This window comes from Setaria italica, chromosome II, assembly GCF_000263155.2.
Source record: "Setaria italica strain Yugu1 chromosome II, Setaria_italica_v2.0, whole genome shotgun sequence".
In the NCBI taxonomy this organism is placed as follows: domain Eukaryota; kingdom Viridiplantae; phylum Streptophyta; class Magnoliopsida; order Poales; family Poaceae; genus Setaria; species Setaria italica.
Genome location: NC_028451.1, coordinates 36,240,552 through 36,265,234, shown reverse-complemented (window position 1 = coordinate 36,265,234; position 24,683 = coordinate 36,240,552). Strand labels below are relative to the sequence as shown.

Below are 24,683 nucleotides of genomic sequence, written 5' to 3'. Positions count from 1 at the left end.
GGGCTGGCGCGGTGGAGGCGTTGGGGGCTCGGGCGGGCGCGGCCGCTAGCGCCGCGGTAGGGGACGCCGGCGGCGGGGCGGGGCCGGAGGCGGCAGGCGCAGGGGAAGGGCCGACGGGGCGGCCGGCAGCACCGACGCCGACGCTGGCGCCGGGCACGGCGTGGACCGAGCAGGGGTGGGGCCGGAGGCGCCAGGCACAGGAAAGGAGGAAGAAGGAAGGAGGAGGAAGGAGAAGAAGGAAGAAGGGGTATTTGGCTGCCATTGAGAGGAGTAATGAGGGGTAAAGTTGTCAATTACAACCTAAGGTGTTAAATTTTAACAGATCATCCAAACACCTCAAGATACTAAAGTTTAACACCTTTATTTGAGGGTGTTAAAGTTTAACACCCTGTTAAATTTTAACACGCCCTTCCCAAACAGGGCCTTAATAGAAGTCATCTTTTGGTTGTTAACATGCACTCCCTCCGGTCACAATGGTGTTGTTTTAGAGATTGACACGTCAGCAACGCACCATTATGGCCAGTTGGCCACTAATTAGCAGTAAAACTATATATATGCAAATGTAGCGAAATTGTATAAATTGTTTTTCATGATATTAATGGCCAAAGTTTTTCTAAACGGGTTGATTGCATCCACCCAAAATGACAATCTTTTGCGAGGAGGGAGCGTATTCTTCTGAGACGGGGAGATCTACACGCCTATATACGTGTTATTAGGAAGAACAAAATACTCATAAATATTCCTTCAGGAAAGTTAAATCCAGAAGATAATGGCGAGAAAACAAGTTGGTGCCATGATATTACTCTCTGTACTGTGATCGCAAAAATTTCATATTGTTTTGGTGGTGCATGTGCTTTCTTGGTCATCCGACAGAGCGAGAACTGCTCTGGAACAAGTTCTGCAACTTTAACTGCTTTCTTAAATAGAATTCTGATGGGAAATATATATGTATATACATAACAGTTTACAAAAATTAGTGGTCACGGGTCTCATGACTCATCACATACGGAACCAACTCTCGAGCAGGCACTTTTTTTTTTTGCATCGTTGTTCTCAAATCATGTAGAGTTAGCTTGAGACAGTTTGCATATATAGTTAAGATGGAATCACTAACAATTTGTGAATCTCTACCATTCGATGCCAGAAAAAGCGAAACTCGGAGAAAAGGAGTGGTATTTCTTCAGCCTGAGGGACAGAAAGTACCCAACGGGTGTGCGGACGAACCGTGCAACTAATGCTGGCTATTGGAAGACAACGGGAAAGGATAAGGAAATCTACACCGGGCAACTACCAGCCACGCCAGAGCTAGTAGGGATGAAGAAAACCCTGGTGTTCTACAAAGGAAGAGCTCCTCGGGGCGAGAAGACCAACTGGGTCATGCACGAGTATCGCCTGCACTCCAAATCAGCCCCCAAATCTAACAAGGTATATGCAGTGCACATACATCTATATAAATTTAAAATTTTTACAGCATATGCATATTTCGCAAAATTAGATTCAGTGAAAAATTATATGATCGTCGTACGTGTAGAGAAATTAAAATGTTTGTGATCATATTTGTATGAGACAGGACGAGTGGGTGGTGTGCCGGGTCTTCGCCAAGAGCGCGGGCGCCAAGAAATACCCGTCCAACAACGCGCACTCGCGGCCGCACCACCACCCGTACACGCTGGACATGGTGCCGCCCCTCCTGCCCACGCTGCTCCAGCACGACCCCTTCGCGCGCGGGCACCACCACCACCCCTACATGACCCCGGCCGACCTCGCCGAGCTCGCGCGCTTCGCCCGCGGCACGCCGGGGCTGCACCCGCACATCCAGCCGCACCCCGGGACGGCGGCGGCGGCGTACATGAACCCCGCCGCTGCCGCCGCCGTGGCGCCACCGTTCACGCTCTCCGGCGGCCTCAGCCTCAACCTCGGCGCCCCGCCGGCCATGCCGTCGCCGCCGCCTCCGCCGGCGGCGCTCCACGCGATGTCGATGTCGATGGCGATGAGCCAGCAGGGGGCGCCGAGCGGTGCCGCAGGAAACCACCAGGTGATGGCGGGTGATCACCAGCAGCAGATGGCGCCGGTGGGGCTCGGCGGGTGCGTGATCGCGCCCGGAGGAGACGGAGGGTTCGGCGCGGACGCGGCCGGGGCGCGGTACCAGAGCTTGGACGTGGAGCAGCTGGTGGAGAGGTACTGGCCTGCCGGGTACCAGGTGTAGTAGCTGTGGATCACACTCACAGTGTGCCGCTTGCAGTGCCAAAGTGGCAACCAAAGTTGTTGGTCGTGTCATGCACGTAGGGGGACAAGGTTTGAGGTGTCTTAGTCTAGTTTCTTGTTGTATCTGTAGCTGAAGTCCTCTCTCTTTTCTTGGTTTTGTTGTGCTGTAAGCCTATAACGATGTTTATCTGTCTAGGGATTAGTTTGTTGTCTTGGCTTGTAGAAACCGGAGGATAGGTTGCCTGACGCTGATAACATGTGCACCAAAAACAGGCTTGATACCGAGCTCATATAGGGCTCTAGATAAGAGATTGGGCGATCTGTTCCTGATCATTGTGCATGTTTCTTCAAACCTAACATTGGAACTCTGAGTGGTACCAAGGCCATATATATGATCGTGGTTCCTGTAGATCAATGTGCATGTTTCTTCAAACCTAACATTGGAATTTGGAACTTTGAGCAGAGGTTTCTTCAAACCTAACATTGGAACTCTGAGCTGGGTTACGTGATTTGTCGTTCCGGTAATGGTCGTCATGAAACCGACCAAATGCAGTCAAGTTTCCTCTTCGACGAAGAGAAGACAGCAGAGGTGGCCGCCTGCCGTGATTCGCTCGAGCAACCGGACATGGCCTCGATTTGGAGAAACATCAAACAGAGGCTGAGGTAAACTAGGGGTGTACGGAAAACTGGTCTGAATTATGAAGGTTCACGGAGTACCTTAAGTTTAGATGTCGAAAACATGCGTTCACTGGCAGTGGAAGCTACTACAAACTATCAACAAATGTGCGGCATAACAAATCACGACTTGGCGGACTTGCACAAGCTCAAACACATGCCACATGGCTAAAACAAATAACCAATGCAATGAAATGAACACCCATAGATTTAAGCTCGCAGTCCCTACTCTGATGAAATACAAACGGCAACTACAACTCTGCCCACGCAATTGGGCAGAAACACAGTGCTTGTGTGTATTGTAACTCTTACATACACATCAAGGTTCAGCGATGGCCCCAGATCACCATGTAGTGTGTTATGTGTATGCCTGACAACGAACTCATCAGTGAAAGGTAACATGGTCAAACTTCACAATCTGCACAGTACAAAGTCAAAAACTCCATCAAAATGCCAGGAAAGCCACAACATCGAAGTATTTTTGAGCCAACAAAGAAAATGGATACGTATTAGAAGGAACAAATAGCTGTACCTTCTTCAACTACAATATGACACACCAAAGACAAGCCTGAAGTGTTTACCTATTGTCTATTTGTCAGCATGCCGGCGCTTATGTCTCCGATGACCATGGTTGGCATTACTGCTCCGTGGGGTTTTCTTCAGCTTCTTGGTACTACATGAAAATAAAAAGATTGAAATCAAGTGGCAAATAAAGTCAATTCATATAAAGCCATGCCATTATAACAAGCAACTAAAACTATCTCAACATTGAGAAAAGAAAACACGAACCAGAATGTTTCAGTTACGAGTGTGTACAAAACAAAAAGGGGCATAACCAGCAAAGCAGCAGCCTGTAAACAGAGACAATACAGTAAGCCCCTTCGAAAAAGTAAATTACCGTTAAAAAAAGGTTTTAACTGATGGTCAATTGGTTCCTACCAGATACCACACCAGCTCTTCTGTTGCAAATTGTTTTGTAAATTCATGTTGGTGAAGGTAATCCGAGATACTTTCCTGAGCCTGGAGAGGAAAATGGCTGAGGTTCTCATCTATGGTTGTAAAACTTAAAAAAAGCATTTGATTATACTAGCAGTAGCACTACATCCAAAACAGTTTAGGATAAATAAAAATATTAATTTAATTTTTTGGCATTCATCCATCAACTGAATGAGAAAGCATATTGCAATTTAGCAGTAGTTTGAGATATTTAGTCAAAGAAAAGAAAGTAATAAAAGACCTCAGCAACCAATTTATTTCACTAGTCTTCACACATACCAAAAGGAGGGGAAAAACACAAAACCTCAATATTAAGGTTTTTTAAGCAGAGAAAATACAGCAGAAGTTACATGAAATAGTGCTGATGATATAAAAGAACATACGAGTTAAGATCAACTAAAACTATGGTAGAAATCCAGCCAACACTTCCAAAATTCAGAAGAATAAACATAGACACATAAGAACTACAACAAAAAATCTGGACTAAGGTATAAGGGAAAAAGGAAATAACAAATACCTGGTGATGATATGTAGCAGCTGTCTCACGAAATTGTCCATATACATGACGTGCTCTTTTAGTATAAGGCTTCATAGTAGTTCCAATTTTCTCGACATGTGGTTTAGTAGCTGTAGCAATTTGATCAATATAGGGTTTTGATAATTTCTTGGCTTCCTGAAAATATAGGACCGAACGATTATATATCGATAATTTTGCAGGGTTTCTTGGTGGAAAAACTATGGCATAGAACCGTGACTTCGTAAGTGCTGGAAATACACCTGGAAGTAGGGATCAGCAACTTTATGTGCATTTACAAGATGAGGCCTGATAAAATCACTTGATGTTTGATAAACCTCCACTGATTTCTCTGAGACCATTTGGACATAAGGCTCCATATTTTTCTTCAAGTTAACCATTTTTTCTTTAGCAACAGGCATCCATTTCTTCAAGAAGGGAGATGTCATTGTTAGTAAAAACAAGAATCGACATGGCAAAGGGCAAAACTTAGAAACGTCAAGACAATATGACATGATATCAAGCTAATGCAGTTTTAACACTTTATGCACCAACAAATTCCTTCAATTACAGATTCACAACATGATACATAACAGGATTTGGCTGCAGACGCATGAATATATGATTCACATTTAAGGCTTCAAATACATCTGCTCTTACATATTTCAGCAACTACAGTTTCAGGAATATGTCAGAACATTACCGTCTTAGCAGTTTCCAGATGGGGCTCAGCCCATTTCTTTGCCTGGGCTGATTTTTCTGATGCCTGCAGTTGTTTATTTCACAAGGTATAAATGTCAAATGGATAGATACAGTATCAATTTAAGTCAGCTATTTCATCCTTAAATAAGAATAATTCCTAGGAAGATACACATAACCTTCTGCAATAAGCTATTGACAGCAGGTTTCCCGTGTTCGTTCCAGTGATTTGACATCACCTCCTGCATAGTAACACAATGAATGTGGTGAGAGAAAGTAAACAAAGAGGAGGAATAGTATTTAGGTCCACTTGTACCATAGAGTGGGCTGCATGTGTTGCCAGCCAAGGTGGCAACCAGGCTCCATGAACCTGCCAAAGAAAATAATCAAGAAAAAAGGGTAAGGTTCAAAGCATGAAACAACAAAGAGTATCATGCTCAAGTGCTCATGGAAACCATAGCGATTTTGAAGTTTTCAATGAACAAGAAGTTCCTGATAACAACTACATGCCCAGGTACCAGAATGTGCAAGCTTCCTCACAATTAGAGCAGTTCAACTGGAAACTTAAGTTGAAGTTGAATTGTGTTGTTAGAAAGGTCATTGAAATATAGCACCAAGATGTGAAGCAGATAGTTTATCAAACTTCTATACTTTAGTTACATCAACCTGACAAGCACTGATATAGGGTATCAGATTTAGAACGTGCTAAGATCCAGCAAAAAGAGAATGCTATTCTGTGCAACTTCATTACAATTAGACCAGCCAGGGTGACATACTAAGTTGCATTTGAATTGTGTTGTTAACAAATCATTGATATACTGCACCAAGATGTGAAGCAAATAGTTTAACAAAAAAATTTACAATGAATTTACATCAACCTGACAAACCCTGATAGGGTAGCAACTGCAGTAATAGACATATATTTTACCTCTTTTAGCTGTTTTGCTTTTGTTGTTGTTTCCAACTGCACCTTCATCAGCTCCTCCTACAAACATGAGGAACAAAGGTTGAAGACAATGCAAACATGCTACATAGGAACGAAGCATCACAGTAGTCACAAATCCTACAAACCTCGGCAACTTTAAGAGCATGTTCAGTCTTCTGAATCCTGCGCTTTTGATCATCGCTCGTCCTCTGGAGCTATTAAGAAAAGTATAGAAGTAAGGGAAGTGCTCACAAAGTAACAAAAATGAACTAAATCCCTTTTCTTTTCTTTTTGAGGGGCCTAACCCTATTTTCACAGAAACTGTAATAAAGGTGAAAAGAAAGGAAGAAAGCATACAGGATCTGATAATCCAGCCTATGCCTCAATAGGCATTAACCACAAGCTTCCTTTTTTGTGGGGTTTTATAACTAGACTGTAACTCAACAAGACATGAGCCTCATCTATACTTACGAAAAATAAGAAAATGCATAATACGTGGCACGCTCTGTCATGCCATGGAACTCTGACAACTATTCAAACTTCTATTAGTGACTAAAATTGCTTGTGATAAGAGGAATATTCAACCTCAAATTTTCATGACTCTTGTGTCATATAGTTACATATTCACTTAAATTAATAAGGACAGGGAAGAAAAACAGGGAAATTTCAAACATCTACCAGTCACTGGAATTGAACACAAGGAAAAAGAAAAGCAGAAAGCCAAGTAAACAAAGCATACTCGCTGTTTAACCATAGGAAATTCATCGTGACCACTAAATAATGCAAACCAATCCAAATTTTAGTCTAGTAAAGAAAAGTAGTAGTGAAATGTAGTAGCAAAGAAGACAACTCCGCAACCACAGCTGCACACTTACTTTCTCCAGCTTCGTATTCAGCTCTTGCACCTTCTTATCTGCATCGCCAACCCTAGCCTCGAGAGCTGCCTTTTTGCCTTTTTGTGCTGTAATATCCTTCTTGAGTTTCTCGATCTGGAAGAAGTTAAATCAGAAACCACAATCTTCTGTCACACTAACAGTTCATGGAATTCTGCCAGCCCACTACCTGCTTCTCAAGCTCAACAGCCCGTGCATTGGCCTTGCTTGCCTGCTCCTCTGCAGCTAAAGATCCCTTCGCCTGTATAGGCAACAGCAAACGAATATAGCTACTTCAATAAGGTATAAGCAATGCTTCAACAGTTTATTCATTGTGGGCTAAATCACCTGGAGGGAAGTTACTTCATTCTGCATAGCAGTTATCTCCTGTGACTTCTCCTTGATAATCATATCCAGCGTTTCAATTGCATCATCCTTGGTCTTCAACTCCAGAGTCTGGTCTGCAATGCGCGACTCTGCAGAATGAAAACAATCAGGCTGGTTTTTTCAGGAAGAATCAAGCAGTATTTTGTCATGACTAGAAGTGGGTACAACTTGCACTCTGCAACACAGCATATTTTACTCAATCGCTTCACTCTCAAACTAAAGCTGAAATTGTACCTTCTAAAACATCAGAAATTGGTATGGGCAACATTGCTGCGCTCTAACTTGCAAGGGGAAATGTAGGGGGACCATGAGAAGGCTTTTGCTCTAAATTGCAAGGCTCCAACACAAACATTTCCCAGATAAAACTGGCCTTCGTCAAACCATTTGAAATTGCCTCAAGCTAAAACGTAAATCCAGTGAAACAGCAGCCAATCCATAGGGTTCTCACCAAATCCCTCCACGGCTCCACCCATTAAACTCGCCCAATCTCGCATCGCCCCGTTCCGTCACAACATATCTAATCGCCACCTAAACCCTAGCGAGCCAACTAAACCCCACCGAACCCAGCAGACCCCCAACGACGCAGCAGCAGCAGCAGCAGCGAAGGGATTAACGGAACCGGAATCAGGTAAACGTGCACGCACCTAACGCGGAGATCTTCGCTCGGAGCTTGCCCAGCTCGGCGGTGAGCACCGCCGCCTCCTTGGCCCTCGCGTTCGCGGCGATCTCCTCCGCCGCCGGCGCCACGCCCTCCACCGCCGCGTCCTGCGCCGCCGCCGGCCCCGCGACGAGCAGCAGCAGCGCCGCCGCCGCGGCGGCCAGGAAGAGCCGCCTCGTGATCCGCATCGTCACGAGATTCCACGCGCGCTCCTCGCCTCGGCGCCGAGATGAGTAGTGGGAGACTACTGCGAGGAGGGATGGAGTGAGGGACAGGGCGGCGTGCCGGTCGCTCGCCTACTTCTTACTAGTCGCCCCCTCCTCGTGGCCGAGCTACCCGTCCCGGGCCGCTGCTCCGTCCAAGAGGACGCACGTGGGCGCGGCTGCCTCGGCCCTGGGCTTGCCTGGCTGGCCGCAGCAGAGGGGACGACGAGGTGGGCGGCACGTGGTGGCCGGCCGTGCACCGCGACGGTCGTGCTGTTACGCGTTACTGCTGCTCGGTGGGGCCATCCGAATTGGTCGTCTAGGCCGTGGCCCGTGCACTACGGCCCACACGGAAGATGGGCCGGAACGGGCCAACGCTACCACATGCGTTCCGCGTGACGGTTGATGACGACGGACGACGAGACGGTACGCGCCCCCAGGACAGGAAGACGAGAAGACGACAGCGGCGGCAGCTAAAAAGGAGCCGTCAATGTCCGCACTTAACTCTTTTCCACCTCCTCCACGGCTCCACCCGACTCGGCGGCCTCCGCTCATCCGCCCGTTCCTCGCCGACGCCGTCTCTCCCACCGACCGGTGTGGCGCTCCAGGAAGCCGCTTCTTCTTCCTTCCAGGTACCCGCTCAGTTCTTGCAGCCTGTGGCAGTGTTCGATTACAGTTCAGCTTTCTAGATATGTGTGGTTGTTTGATCCCCGTAGCGACGCGCTCCTCGCCCCGGACCGTACTGGAAATGATAGCCTTGATCGGATTGAGTGGTCACTTGTGTGGATTTGGGCCCAGGATAAGCTTCCAGACTCCAGTGGTTATTTGTAGTTGGTCGATTGGCTTGTTAGCTCTGCTCGGTCTGCGCAGCTGTTAGGTGCATGTTCAGCGGTTCAGTTAATGTTCTTCCAGTTTGTCATAGGGATCAATCTTTAAAGTTTTTTGCGTGTTTATGCGATATCTTCTTGAACTTGTGACTACGATAGCTTTCGGGGCCATCTCTTGTAGTTGTACTGGGTCTTTCATTTGTTGGTGTGGGTGTAATTAGTAGCATGCGGTGCTGAATTTTATTTCCTCGAATTTGGTCAATTTCTAGCTTTCCTAGATTTACATAAGATGTAGTGGTAATGCTCAAACATTCTCAGTGTATTGATCAGTATAGCGGTGTTTTTTATTTTTAGACTGTAGCGCACACTGCACAACCACCATATGTTTTAGTTGCAAAGGGAACTGCTTCTTGGACTACCCAGGCATATGTTCAACGAATAATATGGACATTTGGACTTTGTTTTAGGTCACTAATATGAGTAAAGAGAGGTTAAAATCACTATACCTCTGACATGGGAGAGGTTCAATGCATTTCTTTCTGTAAGGATTTTTCTTTTTCTTTTTTTTTTGGTGGAGGGGTGGGGTGGGGAGGGGGGATGTAGGAGGCAGCCTTCCTTCTGGTCCCTTTTGCTAAGGGAATACATTACATCCACTGGTTGCAAAATATTTTTGATTGACTAAACAGGTAGTCAGTTTGCTCAAAACTGTGAAACTTTTGTTTCCTTATCTGATGATGGCATCTTGTTCCATAGTTTGTACATTTATGTCTTTGGCGTTTCAGCGTTATTACTGACTGCTGACAAGTATTTTAATGATGTTGAAGGCAAAATTTTCATAATATCTTGGTGTTGAACTAGACATGAAAGTTTGTATGCTTAACCTTCATTTTCTGTTTGACAGTCCCATGACAGACAGAAGTGATGGACCAATTGGTAGGCTCCCAGAGCATCTTATTGTAGAAATATTCATTCGTTTACCAGTCTCCGAGTGGGTGCAAATAGCATGTGTCAACAAGCAGTGGGCCAACATATTTGAAGGAGATTGCTTGTGGCAAACTGCTATTGCAAGGAACTGGCCATCTGCTGGTCTCCAGAAACGCTGGCCTGGGCCAATTCCCAGAGGTTCCCCAAGGAGGTGAGTACTGAAATGTTGGTGTTCAAACATTCAAAACACCGCAAATGCTTCTCTCTCTAGGCTTTTGCATTTAATTTAGGCAATTTGACTTTGAAGTGAAGTCATTGCACTTCTCCTTTTAAGAAGAATAAAGGAAAAATAAAAACTGGCTTCTGCTATACAAACTCACTAGACCAGAACTGGCAAGTTGTTGCTCTCTTTGGATATCATCTAGCTCTAGTGTTGTGAACATCAAATGAAAATAGTTTCTTGGGTCATTTTAGGAGATTCCAAGCACTATATGTCAGTGAGAACTTAGTCCCATCTGGTGGGGAGATTGATGAGCTTGTTGGTCACACTTATCTCTACTTAAAAGAACAACTTGAGCGCCCTGCCATGCCTCCTTCCAGCATACTTCATGGCACCATCATTGGTGAGGTTTTCTGTTCAACTTCCCCAAGAATGAAGTTACTTTTAACTAATTTCAGACAAAGTGATATGCTGCAATGGATCATGTTGACTAGTGGAATATTTTTTATAGAATTTGTCTGGCGTCGTAAGAAGAGCTAATGTATCTGTATAACCGCTAATCCTCCAGTTAAAGTTAGTGTGGATGGGTTCTAGAGCAAATGAGGTGTTCATGAACTATATGTATACCACAGCTCATTAGCAACTGCAGGTGTTAGGTTATGAGGAGCATAGGAACATTACTTAACAGTCTTGACCCTTCCTCTGTCATATAGGCTCGCTGAGTTATTCGATAGCTGCCTCGATGGAATTTTCTGTACTTAGAATACATGTTCAGAGTTAAGAATAGTGATTTCTCTGAGGATCATTGATACTCATGCTTATGCTGACAAAGAATTAACCTACTATTTCTCCTCTGTACAGATCAGTTCATTGCTTGTGGTAAAACAGGAGAAAAGGCTCATGATCTTTCTTCGAAAATATGGCTTGCAGTCATTGACGGCTTGGAAGAAAACCAGAAAACATTCTTGCTGTTAAAACACCTCGCACGAGAAGGAGAAGTAAGATATCATTCTCATTTTTGTTTACATCTTCTTTAAACACATACAAAAGAAGCACTTTTGACATGCTGGTACAATGGACTAGTTATGCACTAAATTTCTAAAATTACCAAAATGATCTGCTGGCTTCAGAGTGTTCAGATTTTTTTTTCAAAATTTTCACTGATGGATGGTGATGTTCATGTTTTAGTACTAGCAAATAGGCATACTATAGATTACTTAAGGTTGACCTGCATGCGCCAATGTTTGTAGCGCATCGCTTACGTGCTTCTTCTTTCATTTGCAGTTTTTCCTTCCATTTCCATACTCCAGATCATATAAGGTGCTATGGAGGGTGTATGACAAGCTGTTCACTGACTTCCGTGACTGTTTCAGCGGGGCTGATTACCATGATGCACTATCAACTGCGAAGTCTAGGTTTCAGCCGGTACCCTCAACATGGCTTGGCCATTAGCGCACAGTTGTTGCTCTTGTTGTGCGCTTTACATCATCGTGGATAAAGTAGCGATGTAATTTCCAAAAGGCAAAATCCGGTGCCGAGTGGTAATCCAGTGGATGATTCATGTACATGTAGCATCTTGACAACTTCAAGAACTTTAAACTGTTGTTTAAGTGGAAATATTCCTGTTTTTGCAAGTCCCCTGAAACTGCTGTTTTAGTGGAAACACTCCTATTTTTGCAAGTCCCTTGAAACTGCTTTTATACAATTCACCGTTTGCTGGGTTAATTCAGTGTATACAGCACTCCCAGTAGGCAGCCAGCTTCTACATTTGCAGCTTGCAACGGAAATTGCTGGTTTTGTTTTCAGAATAACCGACAGTTTTTTTATCTCAATATCTGACGGCTTGTTCACTAATCTGCATATAAACAATCTTTTGTGTGCTGTAAAAGAGTCACTCTGTGATTGGGAGTGATGAGTGGTTATCAGACTACTGAAGGTAAATTGCTTGGAAAAATCGAAGCATCTTTGGGCACATCCTGTATTGCAACCTGTAGGATTACTGGTGCACTAGTGCGATTCAGATGTAGCGGGTGTACTTTACCGGATGCCTGATTGGGCAATTGGTTCAAAACTACATACCCTTACCTTTCCCCTTCATGGCAAATCACAGTTTCTGTTAAAGGCATGCAGAATATATTCTTCACGGAACAAGGTGAAGGGAGAGAAAAATTGGAATAGCCAAAGCCAATACAACTTGCCGTCACAAACGAAAACCTTGTGCACCATTGCTCTTTCCAGCAGCACAGTTCACATGCGGTGGTGCATGCTTGTGCATCAGATCATCCTCAAAATCACGCGCACGGCATGAGGACGGCAGTCCATAACGACCTTCTTACACTGTCCCCAGCTTGTCGCGAATTGACTATATATACTCTCACCATCATCATTGCGCCTCCGTGCACCACCGTTGCAGACGACCGTCCTCCGTCCCCAGGCCAACAAGCTCCAAGCCTCCAACAATGGCGAGGCCGTCCCTGCTTCTTCCTGCCCTGCTGGTCGTCGTCGTCGGGGGGGTATGCGCGGCTCCAGCGTCAGCGTGTGCCGACGACCCCATGCTGGAGAGGTTCCAGCAGTGGATGGGCAGGCACGGCCGGCTGTACGGCAGCACGGGCGAGAAGCGGAGGCGGCTCGAGGTGTACCGGAGGAACGTCGAGCTGGTCGAGCAGTTCAACTCCATGGGCAATGGCGGGTACAAGCTGGCTGACACCAAGTTCGCTGACCTGACGAACGAGGAGTTCAGGGCCAAGGTGCTGGGGTTCGGACCTCACGGCAGGACCGGGCACACCACCGCGCCAAGCACCACGACTAGTGTTTGTATTCTCTTTCTGTCAAATTATGAGACGCTCACTAATTAACAGCGATCATGAACTGTGGTGGTTGGAAATTTCTGAGAAGCTGTTTTCTGATGATTTTTGTGCTGATGCAGCTGGTTGACAGTGGGATGGCTGAAGATTATTCTGATCTTCCGAAGAGTGTGGATTGGCGGGAGAAAGGAGCCGTGGCGCCGGTGAAGAACCAGGGGGACTGTGGTGAGTGTACATAGCATCAGTGAACAATGATCGTCTGTGGAATGATGGGATGTGACGCCTGTTTTCTGATGAGATTTTGCGTGTTCTGCGTAGGTTCTTGCTGGGCTTTCTCCGCCGTTGCGGCCATGGAAGGCATCAACCAGATCAAGAACGGGAAGCTGGTGTCCCTGTCGGAGCAGGAGCTCGTCGACTGCGACACCGAGGCCGTCGGCTGCGCCGGCGGGTACATGAGCTGGGCGTTCGAGTTCGTCATGAAGAACCGTGGACTCACGACCGAGAGGAACTACCCCTACCAAGGTGCACGCGCGTCGGCACGTGCCCTTCCATATATCTGGCTGCGCCAAGAGAATTGTATGGCTTGACGCTTTTGTTCGTTTGGACGATGATTCTGCACGCAGGGATGAACGGCAACTGCCAGACGCCGAAGCTGAACCAGAGCGCCGTGAGCATCTCCGGGTACCAGAACGTGACTGCCAGCAGCGAGCCGGACCTCCTGCGCGCCGTCGCGGCGCAGCCGGTGTCCGTGGCCGTGGATGCCGGCAGCTTCGTGTGGCAGCTCTACGGCGGCGGGGTGTTCACGGGGCCCTGCACCGCCGAGCTGAACCACGGCGTCACGGTGGTCGGGTACGGCGAGACGCAGGGTGACGCGGACGGCGACGGCGGCGGGACGCCGGGGCAGAAGTACTGGATCGTCAAGAACTCGTGGGGGCCCGAGTGGGGCGAGGCCGGATACATCCGCATGCAGCGCGAAGCAGCCGGCGGCGTCGCGGACGGCCTCTGCGGCATCGCGCTGCTCCCGAGCTACCCGCTCATGTGAGCCGGCTCTGGCTGGCGCGCACAGCGTCGGAGCTCTGGCTTGCTACTGGAACTGGATAGTTTAGGTAGTGATGCGCTGATGTATGCTATGCGTATGGCCAATTGACCATACCACCATGGTGATCAAGTGTAAGAATACAAATATCCAAAACCTGGCAGTTGAACATCTCGTGTAAGAAACAATCGTGACGTTTGCCAGCTTTTGAACAAAAAAGATGTTGTTTTATCGCAACAACCGATAAGATTGCAGCTGCAGCATTCACAACAACTTACGAAAAACCTGCCTGCAATCAGCAGGAGAATCACAACAGGATTGCTAAACACCGCTCATACAGTAAGGAGCTTCTCGAGAAACAAGTTATAAAGTTACATCTTTTCTACTTAGGTACCAAAACACCAAAGTTCTCGTGAACCTAGGTCTCCAGTTTCTGAGGGTATTATCGTAGCCAGTTATGATCATAAATAACACAACTAGAAATATGTAAAGCTTCTGGTCAATCCACAGGCTACAACAAAAATTGCAAGATGCAGTGATGCTTTGCAGAAGCCTAGATGTTCACATCATTTCTTCAGCAGCTTCTTCAAGACATCCTCAGCGTGACGCTCCATCTTTGGTAGAGCCCAGTCATGCTGGATGATATCCAAGCTGTCCTTTTCTGCACCCAAACTCTGGAAATGGCCAATCAAGAAAAGTAATTATTGACACAAGCTGACAAGCATATGGATATAGGTACTTGCGAAACAAACAAACAAACATTTTGTAACTATCAAGAAACTTGCTCCGAATAAACCAGAAACAGAACACCAACAACTCAGTGAAGGCTAGATAAAACGAGATGTGCATTGCTGAGTTTGTAAAATAGCCATCTCAAATAGCAAAAAGATGATGTCAGGATCTGTGCATAGGAACCATAGAATTCATTTGCAGTATTATATATCTGACAGCAGAGAAAGAGGAAAGCATATACAGATTTACATTATCCTTGACAAAGTACCTAACTTCTACAGTAGCATACAAGCAAATAATAAATACCAAGCAAATGGTGCATAGGAGGTTCTTGATTGTCCTTAATTGTATATTGTTACAACTTCCAAAACATTCAAAAATTCATTCACAGAAGCTCCTCCAAGCTACATGCTTCTATGTTACGTGAAGCAACAAGGCAGTTGAACTAAACACGGGACTGAAAAAAAGAAGTGAACGACTAAAATGCTAAGCAGCGTTATTTTTATTCTTTATATATGTGAATGTGAATACAATGATGTGACATGCAAGTGTAAATGTATCAGCAGGAAACAAGCATAAAAAATTCACTATAAAAAAAGCATAAAAAATTGCATTAGAAAATAGAGAGAGAGCATAGTACCATTGTTGGGTTAAATCCAAAACCACCACCCATTTGCATCATCTTTTGTGCATCATCAGTTGCTGCATGTCATGCAAAAATCATAAAACTTCCATAAAAAAACAGAAGGCAGGTCACAAATATTACTACTAGGTTTTTGTTTATTGGACTAGAAGTGGACTAAACAGTGTCTCGTACCATTTTCTTCGCCAAGGATCAGACTGAAGAGACCTCTCAAGCCGAATAAATTTAGGAAGTACCTATATTAACAGCAAACCATTAGAGAACTTTAGACCCTGTAGTTGCCATATCACCAAGATCATTCCTTGAAAATAAGATAATAACTTTATGCATACCATGAACGGCTGCTAACATAGCTGACATCAACAGTACTCAGGTCAATCCCATTTTGCAACATTCCCCTGAATCGTTGAGTCAGTGGAAAGGGGATTTTTGCTGTGAAAAAATTGGGAAGACATGTGAGTCCAAGACTGCAGCTAGCCAGCTACATGATGCTGTATTGTATACATGATGACAAAAGGAACAGAAAATCATAGAGCGCATGGCTATATATCAGCGCATGTACGCTGAATCCACCAACCACGTCAAACCCATTAGAAGTTTCAAGTTTTAAAGCATGCATGTTTCTTCAGAATTTTATTGGACCAAGTTTGTCAATCACAGGACAGCAGAGGCTGAAACATGCATGGCCGAGAACCCGATTGTGTATAACAACTTTATAGTAGCGAAAATAAGTAATAACTCAGAAGGTAGCTTGGTGGAAGGGGTCAAATTATCTACTGAACATTGTTGTACCAAATGGGCAAACATGCTTGGCAGCATCTCTGACATCTACTGACGCTCTCATAAGAAATTTTTCATTAATTAGACAACATATACTCGATAGGTTTGAAGAGACTAGGAAACGCACCACTACACTTCAGTTACTATCAATGTTCTTACAGCATCATGTAACAAATATAATATGAACATGGAATGGCATATGAAAATAGCAGGTATCACAGTAGTACACACATACCTGCAACAAAACCAGAAAAGAAGAAGTTCACCCATGCAAATGTAAGTGTCTGCAGGGAAAAAAATAAGACAAAGCATGTTAATATGGTATAGAAAGCACAATTAATATGATGCACATAATTCAATTTGCAGAGCACTGAACCTGAGGAACTATCATGGACAGATTCTTCTTCATCATGTCCATGGCCATGTTCGGATCTGAAAACATGGCTGCCTGAGCTTTCTGAGCATCTTCCTTTGGAACATGAAGTAATCCATTTTCCTACAGAGCACTAGATATTGTCACAGCAATACACACACAAAAACCATGTGGCAATTGTTCAACCAGTATTTTAAATCATAACAGTGGACCATCATCACCCACTGTGCCAGTTCTACAAATTTGTGACTACCACTGCAATACCTATTGCTCTTTGGCACGGTATTCCGACTAAACAGAATTCGTTTTACTGGTCCTTCCTTAATTAGGCTTAGTGAACAGTTGACGATTCAGGTGCTACAAGCAGAATTACCTCGTTGGTGTAATAATTCTTGCGTGCCTTGAAGGCCTTCGACGGGATGAACTGCGCATTTGTCCTCAGGTTCCTCGCCCTGATGACCACCTGCCTGCGGTGAAGCAAAAAACCCTCGTCAGCTAGTAAATCAACAGCTGAACGCCAGCAACTACAACCCATATCCTCTAACACACCCGCAGATACATACAAATCGAGAAATCAAGCCCCCGGATGTCGTTTCCGGATCTAGATCGCTTGGATCGAGCGAACCGGGGAACAGATCGGAAGGGAATTGGGGGAGGAAGGGCGAGTAAAGTACGTACCCTTCCCTGACGAGCTTGGGATCGGGGGACGGGGAGGCCGCCGGCGACCTCATCATGAGCTTGGAGACGAAGTAGCGGAGCACGCCGATGAGGACCATGACCACGGAGAGCGGGATCAGGACCCAGTCCCGAATCGCCGTGTCCAGCACCAGCTCCTCCGCCATCGCCGCTCGGAAGGGTGGGCGCGGCGGCCGGCGGCGTCGAGCTGAGAGGAGCCGACGGTAGCGAGCTCGCCGGGTTGCGTACGGATGCGGATCGGTGGGTCGAGGCGGAGAAGACTACGAGCTCTTCGATTCGACGGCGAGTTTGTGACGGTGGTTTATTGGGTCGAGTACGATTCGGAATAACTTTTTTTCTTTCCAACTGTAGATTAGCCCAGGCCCATTTTACACTAGTTCAGCAGCCCATACGGCCACATTACACAGACGAAAGTACCCTTTTTTTCCCCTCTTTTTCCTTTCATTTTCCATTTTTCTTTTTTCCCTATACGCCATAAGACGTTGGACCTCCTTTTTGCCTTTTTTTTCCCAACGCCATGAGACGTTGAAACAAGTTTTGAATTTTTCTTATGTTATTATGGTGATGTACTTCAATTTTGGTAGGTACTAGGTAGACACGTCAGTTGCGACAATGCAACCATTGTGCAATATGCCCATGGTGTATCCATAAAAAAGTTTTCTTTTTTGCGAAAAATGTTCCAACCTTTTGGTAAGGTCAGTGCGCATTGGTGGAGAAACTAGTATATCCTAAGATTTTTAATGAAAAAGGAAAAAGCTTGAAATATTACTTGAATTTTAGGCTCTAGACAACTGGGCGCAGGCTCCATTCGAGTAGCTAGTTAAGTTTCATATTTGCTCCAGAAATCGTGTCAGCACTCAACAGCCTCGCAAATTGCAATGATGTTTCCTCGACATCAGTTCGACAGGGACGATGCTATGATTTAGAAATGAGAACCAGCTATGTTAATTCATAATTCATAGATCAAATATTAAATGTGCATCTAATTCGGCCTTAATCTAAAAATATTTAACAAAAAGAAAGAGATCATTGGGGGGGGGGGGTCATGGCCCCCGGCAGCCCCCTACTAGCTCCGTCCTTGCCAGGAGTCACGAGAGGCGTGTTGATTACTAATTGAAGTCTTAGAGTCTGTTTGGCGTGGCTCCATTCCAGAATTCTAGCAATTTCAGTAAAAATTCCAGTCAAACACCTTAACTCCAAAATTTTATGGAGCTATAGAAAATGGGAGTGGAGTTTTGGAGCATCTCTTTTGCAGTTCCAAAACCACCTCTTTTAACCTCCTCGTGGAGTTGGTGGAGACCCCCCCTCCCCCCCTCCCGCGCGCGCGACTCCTCTACGCCCGAGCACCGCCGGCGCTAGGGTTTCCCCGCCGCCACCCACACTGGCGGCCACCGTCAATCCGACCCCGCCGCCGGCCACTGAGCCCCTCCCGGCCGCCTAGCCCCACCAACCACCTAGCCCCTCCCGGCCGCTTAGCCCCACTGACCGCCGCCGGCCGCTTGAGCCCCGCTGCCGTCAACAGTGCCCCATCCCCGTCAACAACTGCCCGCCTCTCTCTCCTCCTCCTGCGTAAGGACCGCGACGCGAGCTCCCAGCAAGGGCGGCCGCGCGAGCTCCCCGCGGGCACCCTCTTCTCTAGGCCCGGCGTTCGCCCACCTCTTCCTGAATTGCTCTCCTCTCTGGTCCCCTTCCCTCCTCATCAATTGCTTCATTCTCCACCCACTCAATTCCGTTGACCAACTTGTGGTTCGTCGTGCGCACGTTGCAGGAGGGACAGCTTCATCACCCACCGCGCCTTCTGCGACGCACTAGCGGAGGAGAGCGCCAAGGCATGTGCGGAGGCCCCTCCCGCCGAGGAGAACGGCAGCTCGGCGGCCGTAGGTCCGCCACCGTCTCCCCCGCCCACTCAGGCCCCAGTACCTGCCGCGCCGGTGCCGCTGAGGCAGCAGCCGCCTGCGCCTGCGCTGCCTCATTGCTCCGAGCAACGTAATGGTCAGCCGTGGCCTCGTTGGAGGAAGAAGAGGATGGGGATAGAGAGGATGACAAGTGGGGTCTGAATTGGGGGGCAACAATGGCAATGCACACTGAAATCAGTCTTTTTTTGGAGCTGAGAGCACTCTTCTGGCCAAACATCCCATCTAGACCGCTCCAACTCCACCTAGAGTTGGCTCCACATGGAGTTCTAGAGTGGAGCAGCTCCACCTAGAGTTGGAGCCATGCCAAACAGCTGAGCCTTAGTTAAGACCAATTCTGCTTCAACTACCGTTGTTCTTTTTTAATTTCATCTCCTTCGAGTGGCTAGCTAGGTTTGATATTTGCTCGCCAAGTCTATCTCAGCCTTTTAGTAAAAAGGGAATCTCTCCCCCATATGGGCTAGGGATCTACTATGTTGAGACAATGTGGGTGGAGTTGGTTTAGTCCAACTGTAATGGAAGATTTTTTTTCTAAAAGTGCCATACCAACAAATAGAAAATGAAATTACGGATGAAACTATTTCTACAATGTATTGTTTTATCTTTGCTATTTTATAGGCTCCCATGACATTTAGTTACATGACTCATCAAGAGTTGGAAACTCGTGGGCAAGCGGTTTTATCTGCATGAATTTGATTCCTTTTCTCTTCTTTACTTTTTTGTCACATCATCTAAAAGTGTTAAGTGTCATGTAATTTAATAAGAATAAAACTCCAGCTAGAACTTGTATATGAAATAGCGATGACCACTACTCTCTCCTCGTTTTTTACTTTGACAAAAATCACTCTATTATTTTTTTATTTGTGTGATATAAAAGTATAATTATGAGAAAATATTTTTAGATACAGATCTAATGATATCAAAGTGATACGGCTCATCAATTCGCTGTACAAAACCAGAGGTGCAGGTGGACCACCCAGCAATGCGATGGAACAAGAGACCCCACCTGAAAAGGGTTATCCTTGAGCGATGAATGATATAATTGCTGTCGAGTGGCGAAAAACTGAACAATTCCTAGGCAAATTGAGACTGCTAATGATGATTCGACCCTTTTTCCAAGATGACTGAATGCAAAATGTACAGTCTTGCCGTCTTGGTTTAGTTACCAGAATTACGCTATCAGGGCACGCGCGGGAATCGTTGGCGACTCGCCAGCAGCCCAAGCACACAAGGCACCCGCGGGAATCGCCGGCGACTCGCCAGCAACCCAGCGCACAAAGGTCGTCATCGAACATCGACTCTGCAGGCGCCGGGGCTTAACAGTAACACGGAGCCAAAACTTCGCGTCCCAAGATGGAAGAAAAGGACTTCCAGAGAACAAACCAAGCATTCAGCTAAGAATGACATAAATATCTGGACCCACCGCATTTATCATATTACGAGCTAATGAAATCGGTTTATTAATAAAAAATCGATGATCAGATGTTCAGAATTGATGAGGAACAACAAATGCCTCCACTCATCGGCCAAAAAAGAGCAACGCATCCTATCTACCCATTCGGTGCAGGTGGGATTCCGAAACTTGAAAAGGGACCAGTAATCCCAGCCAAGGAGCAAACTTCGTCGACGGCAATGCCCTTCACTGCAACAGCTAACACTAAACACGCTGCTTGCTCTTATCCTTGTCAGCGAGAAGAATGTCCTTCCATGCCTCGTAGAACATCCAGGTGATGCCGGAATTCGGCATGACCTTCAGGCAGCTTGCGCCCCATCCGCGGTACACTCCCAGGAGGCCTTCCTCCTGGATCACCTCTGATAAGGCCGCGATCATGTTGGGCGGGCACTTGCCCTGCAGGGCACCGACCATGAGCCGCTTCCTTGCTACTTCCAGCGGGAAGCTGATTGTGCTTGCAGTAAGGCCTATGGATCCAACAGCAAAATGTCAGTCCTGTTCGCTCAGACTCCAAGCTACTACAGTATTAAGCAATCACTATATGGAGTGCCCTGATTTTGCTATTCTGTCATGGAATTCAAGATAGAATCTTTGAACTGGTAAACCAAAACCAAAGGTAATTTGCTGAGACTAGATGTAATGTAGGAAATGCTGAGTCTTTTACCTGAAAGTGCCCCAATAAGTAGTAGCTCAGGACGACTCAAAGATGATTTCTTATGTAAGCGGCAGTAAGAGGTCTTCATTGTATCATACATAAAGTAGTAGCATGTGCTGTAAGGAAGCATGCCAATCAGTGTTGGACAGAGACCAGAATAGAGACCACCTATACCCTCAGTCCGGTAGATCCTGCTGAAGGCAAGGCTAATGGTAGGATAAACCTCTCGATTGATAGTCAAACGATCCTGTCAGAACATCAATAACGTGACAATAAGTAATGGTGTAATATGATTTTTACAGTTGAATATATGAATGAAGAAATAGTGATAGCGCTGGCTGTCAACAAGGCCTCGATTCAGCAATCACCTTGATAACTTCAAGAGGATGGCACGCCAATGTTCCAACTATTCCAGCAGCAGCACCGCCAAGAGCAACCGGAGATAAGAAGTGGAGTGGCAGCTCGATTTTCAGATTGCCAAGCTGTATCTTTGGGTATCCATCCTCTTTCCATTTCTCTTGTGCTTCTGCCATGCTCCTTTTGACACACTCGAATGTTCCGAGCTCCACTGCTTGTGTTGGAATAATGCGAAGCATGTTGATTGTATTTCCTGCCCAAAGCCCTTGCCACCCATTTTGTCCAATGATCTCCACAAAACTACCAAAAATATGCCTAGATCCTACTCCTACAACCATCCTTGTCCTGAAATCAGTACACAGCAGTAATACATGACCATTCCTTTGCTTTAATCAAGAGATAATTATAAAACTAAGCATATGATGTTCAAACAAATTAATCATCAGCATGTGTCCAACTATATGTTTTAACAGGATAGTTTGTAATAAGTTTCCATTATATTTCAAAATACTATATTCTGCTGCGCATGAAATGAAATAATATGTTTATACATGACAATGTGGTAACTATGCTTGGAAACTTCTCCCTTTTCCATGCTAAATGGTTTTGATTATATGCTGGATTAATATGACAAGAAACTGCATGGAGGGTTAAAAAACAAAATAAACGTGCTACAGGTGCTAAATTGGTGGCACATCTGATGTTGAAGTGCGTGCATCAACCTTGAATAAGAAGGAACCAAAACCAAGCTTACAGTCTCAATGTTGAGCAAGCTAGGTAGGATTTGCATCCAATGTTGTAATGCTTAAAAATTGAACTGGACAATTAAATTGCAAAGGTTAACGTAGAGATCAAAGTTTGTGAATACCTTATAGTCTCAAGAGGAGCAAGAATAGCTTTTGACATAGCACCAGCTAATGCCCCACTGGCAAATTCTCTGAACTCTCTGCGCCCCAAAATATTCTGCAGGGAATCAGATAAAGCGAACGCCTCAAACAATCACTCATAAATTCATCAGTATCTTCAAAGTTTAAACCTGTAAGGCACCTATAGAAATGAAAATAACCTTTCTAGAGAAAGCCTACCTGCAAGTGCTTTGACATTGTATGCTTATAGATGTAATGGAGAATATAGAGTAAGATTCTTCAAGGTACACGATACGTACGATAATTCTTTTGTTTTTTGTATAGTGTAACAAATTAGCAACCACATTAATCCATCATAAGAAAGAATCATTTCAGGATTTATGATAGATGTAGTATCTATACATTACAGTGCAAAGTACAATATATTGAGATAAGTAATGTACACCCAACTACGTGCTTCTGTAGCCCCCCCCCCCTCCCCCGGCAGGTAATACCACATACACACCTCTCCCATAGCCCAAAGATTGGTTTCGCAAACAATGGTTAGAATTTGCAATGTTGTCATAGTCAATAAAAGAGTGCTCAAGTAAGAGCAACATCATGGTAAAGGCAAGTTAGTTAGTTTTTTTTTTTTTGCAGATAACATAGTAAAATCTGTTAGTTGGAACATGGAGTAAAGAAAAAAAGGCACAGAGGAACAAAGAGACAATTGAATTTCGATGTGTGTACATCATCCAAATATGTGGATGAAAGACAACACAAGGCATGAAGTGAGTAGGACAGTTATCATTCCATCTGTGAAAGGAAACATTTTTTTTTTAAAGCTATGATAGAAACATTTTGTCCGGACCTGTAACACAGATCTCTAACAAAAAGAAACGTTTTTCTAACTTGGCTTAGCATACAAAACAATTTAACTTAATCTCTATTGAATCTTGTTAATTCCATTTGACTTCTGGAAACTTGTTTGATCTTCTCTTCAAGGTTTTCAATCTTAACTAACAAGTATGGGTGTAAAGAGTTTTTCCAGGCTGAGTTTTAAATATTAGTATTTCCACTTCTAGCGTACGTTTGGGCTAGACATCACTGTCTATAGTCAGATGTAACTTTCGATAACCAACTAATTGTCTAGGTGAGGGGGAAAAATAAAATTAGAAAAAAGGGCACAGGCACATTGATTGTATTCACGATATGGTCCTAACTCCTAACATGGTATAGCATCATCTATGTCTTAATTGTTGCACATCTATGGAAATTAGGCAAATAGGTCTATGACTGGACAAAATAAGGTGGAAACAATTATTTGGATGCAGCCACGAGATGAAACTCTTATCGACAGGAGGCACCTGCAGTTGACAGGATTAGAGGTGCCTCGGTTGGAAGCTGAACTAGGCCAAAACTCTGCAACGAAGCAGCATATTAAACATCTTCACCGGAGCAAGCTAGCAGCAACGTGGTGGCAAAAATCTCGCTAAATCAAGCACAGTCCGAATGTTCAGCAGCAGACAGCCTGCCCGTGTGACAAAACGTAGGAATCTGAAACTCAGTGACGAATCGTCGCATCAAAAACCTGAAACTAAACCACGCATCCAACGGGGGAAAAGCACAACACGCCAGTTTCTGTTAGATTAGAAAAGTATATAACCGACCAAAATCGCAAAGGCTTCATCCCCTTCGTCGCTCCAGCAGCATGGAAATCGCAAAAACTCAGGAGGAGGGGTGGAAGGGGGCGGGGGGATTTCCTTACCCTCACGGCCCCCGCGACGTCCGGCATCCCGACGCCGATGACCTCCGCGACCTTGGCGCCGTCGAGGCCGTCGTCCTTAGGCAGCGCCATGACGAGGAGCTCCTTGTATCCGCCCCCGCCCGACCCGGCGCCGGGTCCGGCGAAGCCCACGCTAGCGAGCGATAGCTTCCCGCCGCCGCCGCCGCCCGGCGCGTCCTGGTAGCCCATGGCGGCGCGGTCCTGCTTTTGGATGTGGGAGGGCGGAGGTGGTAATAAAAAGAGGATACAGGGGGGCGAGTGCAAGCGTTGTCTCTGCTGCTCTTTTTGCGGCTGCGCGCGCCTTTGCGAGTTTGCGGTCACGGTCCCCCGACCGGGGATTCCAGGAGGGCGAGGGAGTGACGGACGGAGGTGGTGCCTGGTCCGCCTGGACGCAAAGTGGGCACGAGTGCGACTGTTTGGTTACAACCGTTTGTGATGGTGACGCTCAGCGTGACGAGCGGACCCGCCCGAGTTCGATACCCACGGTCGGGTGGGTGTTGCACCG

General features: G+C 45.8%; 6 protein-coding genes across 7 annotated transcripts in view; 3 read left to right on the top strand and 3 right to left on the bottom strand.

Moving 5' to 3' along the window:
- Positions 1–2,593, top strand: part of LOC101752923 (NAC domain-containing protein 100) — a 4,306-nt gene extending 1,713 nt beyond the window's left edge. Inside the window, exons 2-3 of the mRNA XM_004957191.2 lie at positions 1,145–1,425; positions 1,571–2,593. Coding sequence (XP_004957248.1) covers positions 1,145–1,425; positions 1,571–2,206 — 917 coding nt within the window. The 3' untranslated portion in view covers positions 2,207–2,593. The remainder of the gene's footprint in view (positions 1–1,144; positions 1,426–1,570) is intronic.
- A 289-nt stretch (positions 2,594–2,882) lies between these two features.
- LOC101786520 (CAP-Gly domain-containing linker protein 1) lies at positions 2,883–8,310 on the bottom strand. 2 transcript variants are annotated; one of them, XM_004957189.3, is made up of 15 exons: positions 7,918–8,305; positions 7,235–7,362; positions 7,077–7,148; positions 6,890–7,003; positions 6,161–6,229; positions 6,018–6,074; positions 5,406–5,459; positions 5,269–5,331; positions 5,094–5,156; positions 4,654–4,818; positions 4,394–4,549; positions 3,820–3,900; positions 3,670–3,731; positions 3,462–3,553; positions 2,883–3,298 (listed from the first exon to the last, which is right to left on the bottom strand). In XM_004957189.3, exons 1-14 carry the CDS (start codon positions 8,117–8,119, stop codon positions 3,469–3,471), a joined length of 1,371 nt encoding a protein of 456 aa, XP_004957246.1. In that variant the 5' UTR covers positions 8,120–8,305; the 3' UTR covers positions 2,883–3,298; positions 3,462–3,468. The 2 variants fall into 2 exon arrangements, 1 of the variants encoding a protein (XP_004957246.1); XR_214703.4 differs by lacking the exons at positions 3,670–3,731; positions 3,820–3,900 and having other exon boundaries at positions 7,918–8,310.
- Positions 8,311–8,608: 298 nt separating this feature from the next.
- On the top strand, positions 8,609–11,839 carry LOC101752510. The gene is made up of 5 exons (XM_004957190.3): positions 8,609–8,766; positions 9,863–10,096; positions 10,360–10,508; positions 10,967–11,103; positions 11,390–11,839. The coding sequence occupies exons 2-5, from the start codon at positions 9,867–9,869 to the stop codon at positions 11,555–11,557; spliced, it is 684 nt and encodes a 227-aa protein (XP_004957247.1). The 5' UTR covers positions 8,609–8,766; positions 9,863–9,866; the 3' UTR covers positions 11,558–11,839.
- Positions 11,840–12,521: 682 nt separating this feature from the next.
- LOC101786118 (ervatamin-B) lies at positions 12,522–14,116 on the top strand. The gene is made up of 4 exons (XM_004957188.2): positions 12,522–12,915; positions 13,032–13,134; positions 13,228–13,431; positions 13,533–14,116. Exons 1-4 carry the CDS (start codon positions 12,565–12,567, stop codon positions 13,949–13,951), a joined length of 1,077 nt encoding a protein of 358 aa, XP_004957245.1. The 5' UTR covers positions 12,522–12,564; the 3' UTR covers positions 13,952–14,116.
- An 85-nt stretch (positions 14,117–14,201) lies between these two features.
- On the bottom strand, positions 14,202–17,495 carry LOC101785713 (ER membrane protein complex subunit 3). Its single transcript, XM_004957187.4, has 8 exons — positions 17,152–17,495; positions 16,847–16,940; positions 16,477–16,596; positions 16,336–16,384; positions 15,653–15,752; positions 15,495–15,556; positions 15,318–15,379; positions 14,202–14,619 (listed from the first exon to the last, which is right to left on the bottom strand). Exons 1-8 carry the CDS (start codon positions 17,313–17,315, stop codon positions 14,512–14,514), a joined length of 759 nt encoding a protein of 252 aa, XP_004957244.1. The 5' UTR covers positions 17,316–17,495; the 3' UTR covers positions 14,202–14,511.
- Positions 17,496–20,483: 2,988 nt separating this feature from the next.
- On the bottom strand, positions 20,484–24,367 carry LOC101785312 (probable mitochondrial adenine nucleotide transporter BTL1). Its single transcript, XM_004957186.3, has 5 exons — positions 24,161–24,367; positions 22,416–22,510; positions 21,559–21,892; positions 21,200–21,437; positions 20,484–21,002 (listed from the first exon to the last, which is right to left on the bottom strand). The coding sequence occupies exons 1-5, from the start codon at positions 24,365–24,367 to the stop codon at positions 20,740–20,742; spliced, it is 1,137 nt and encodes a 378-aa protein (XP_004957243.1). The 3' UTR covers positions 20,484–20,739.
- Positions 24,368–24,683: the final 316 nt, after the last annotated feature.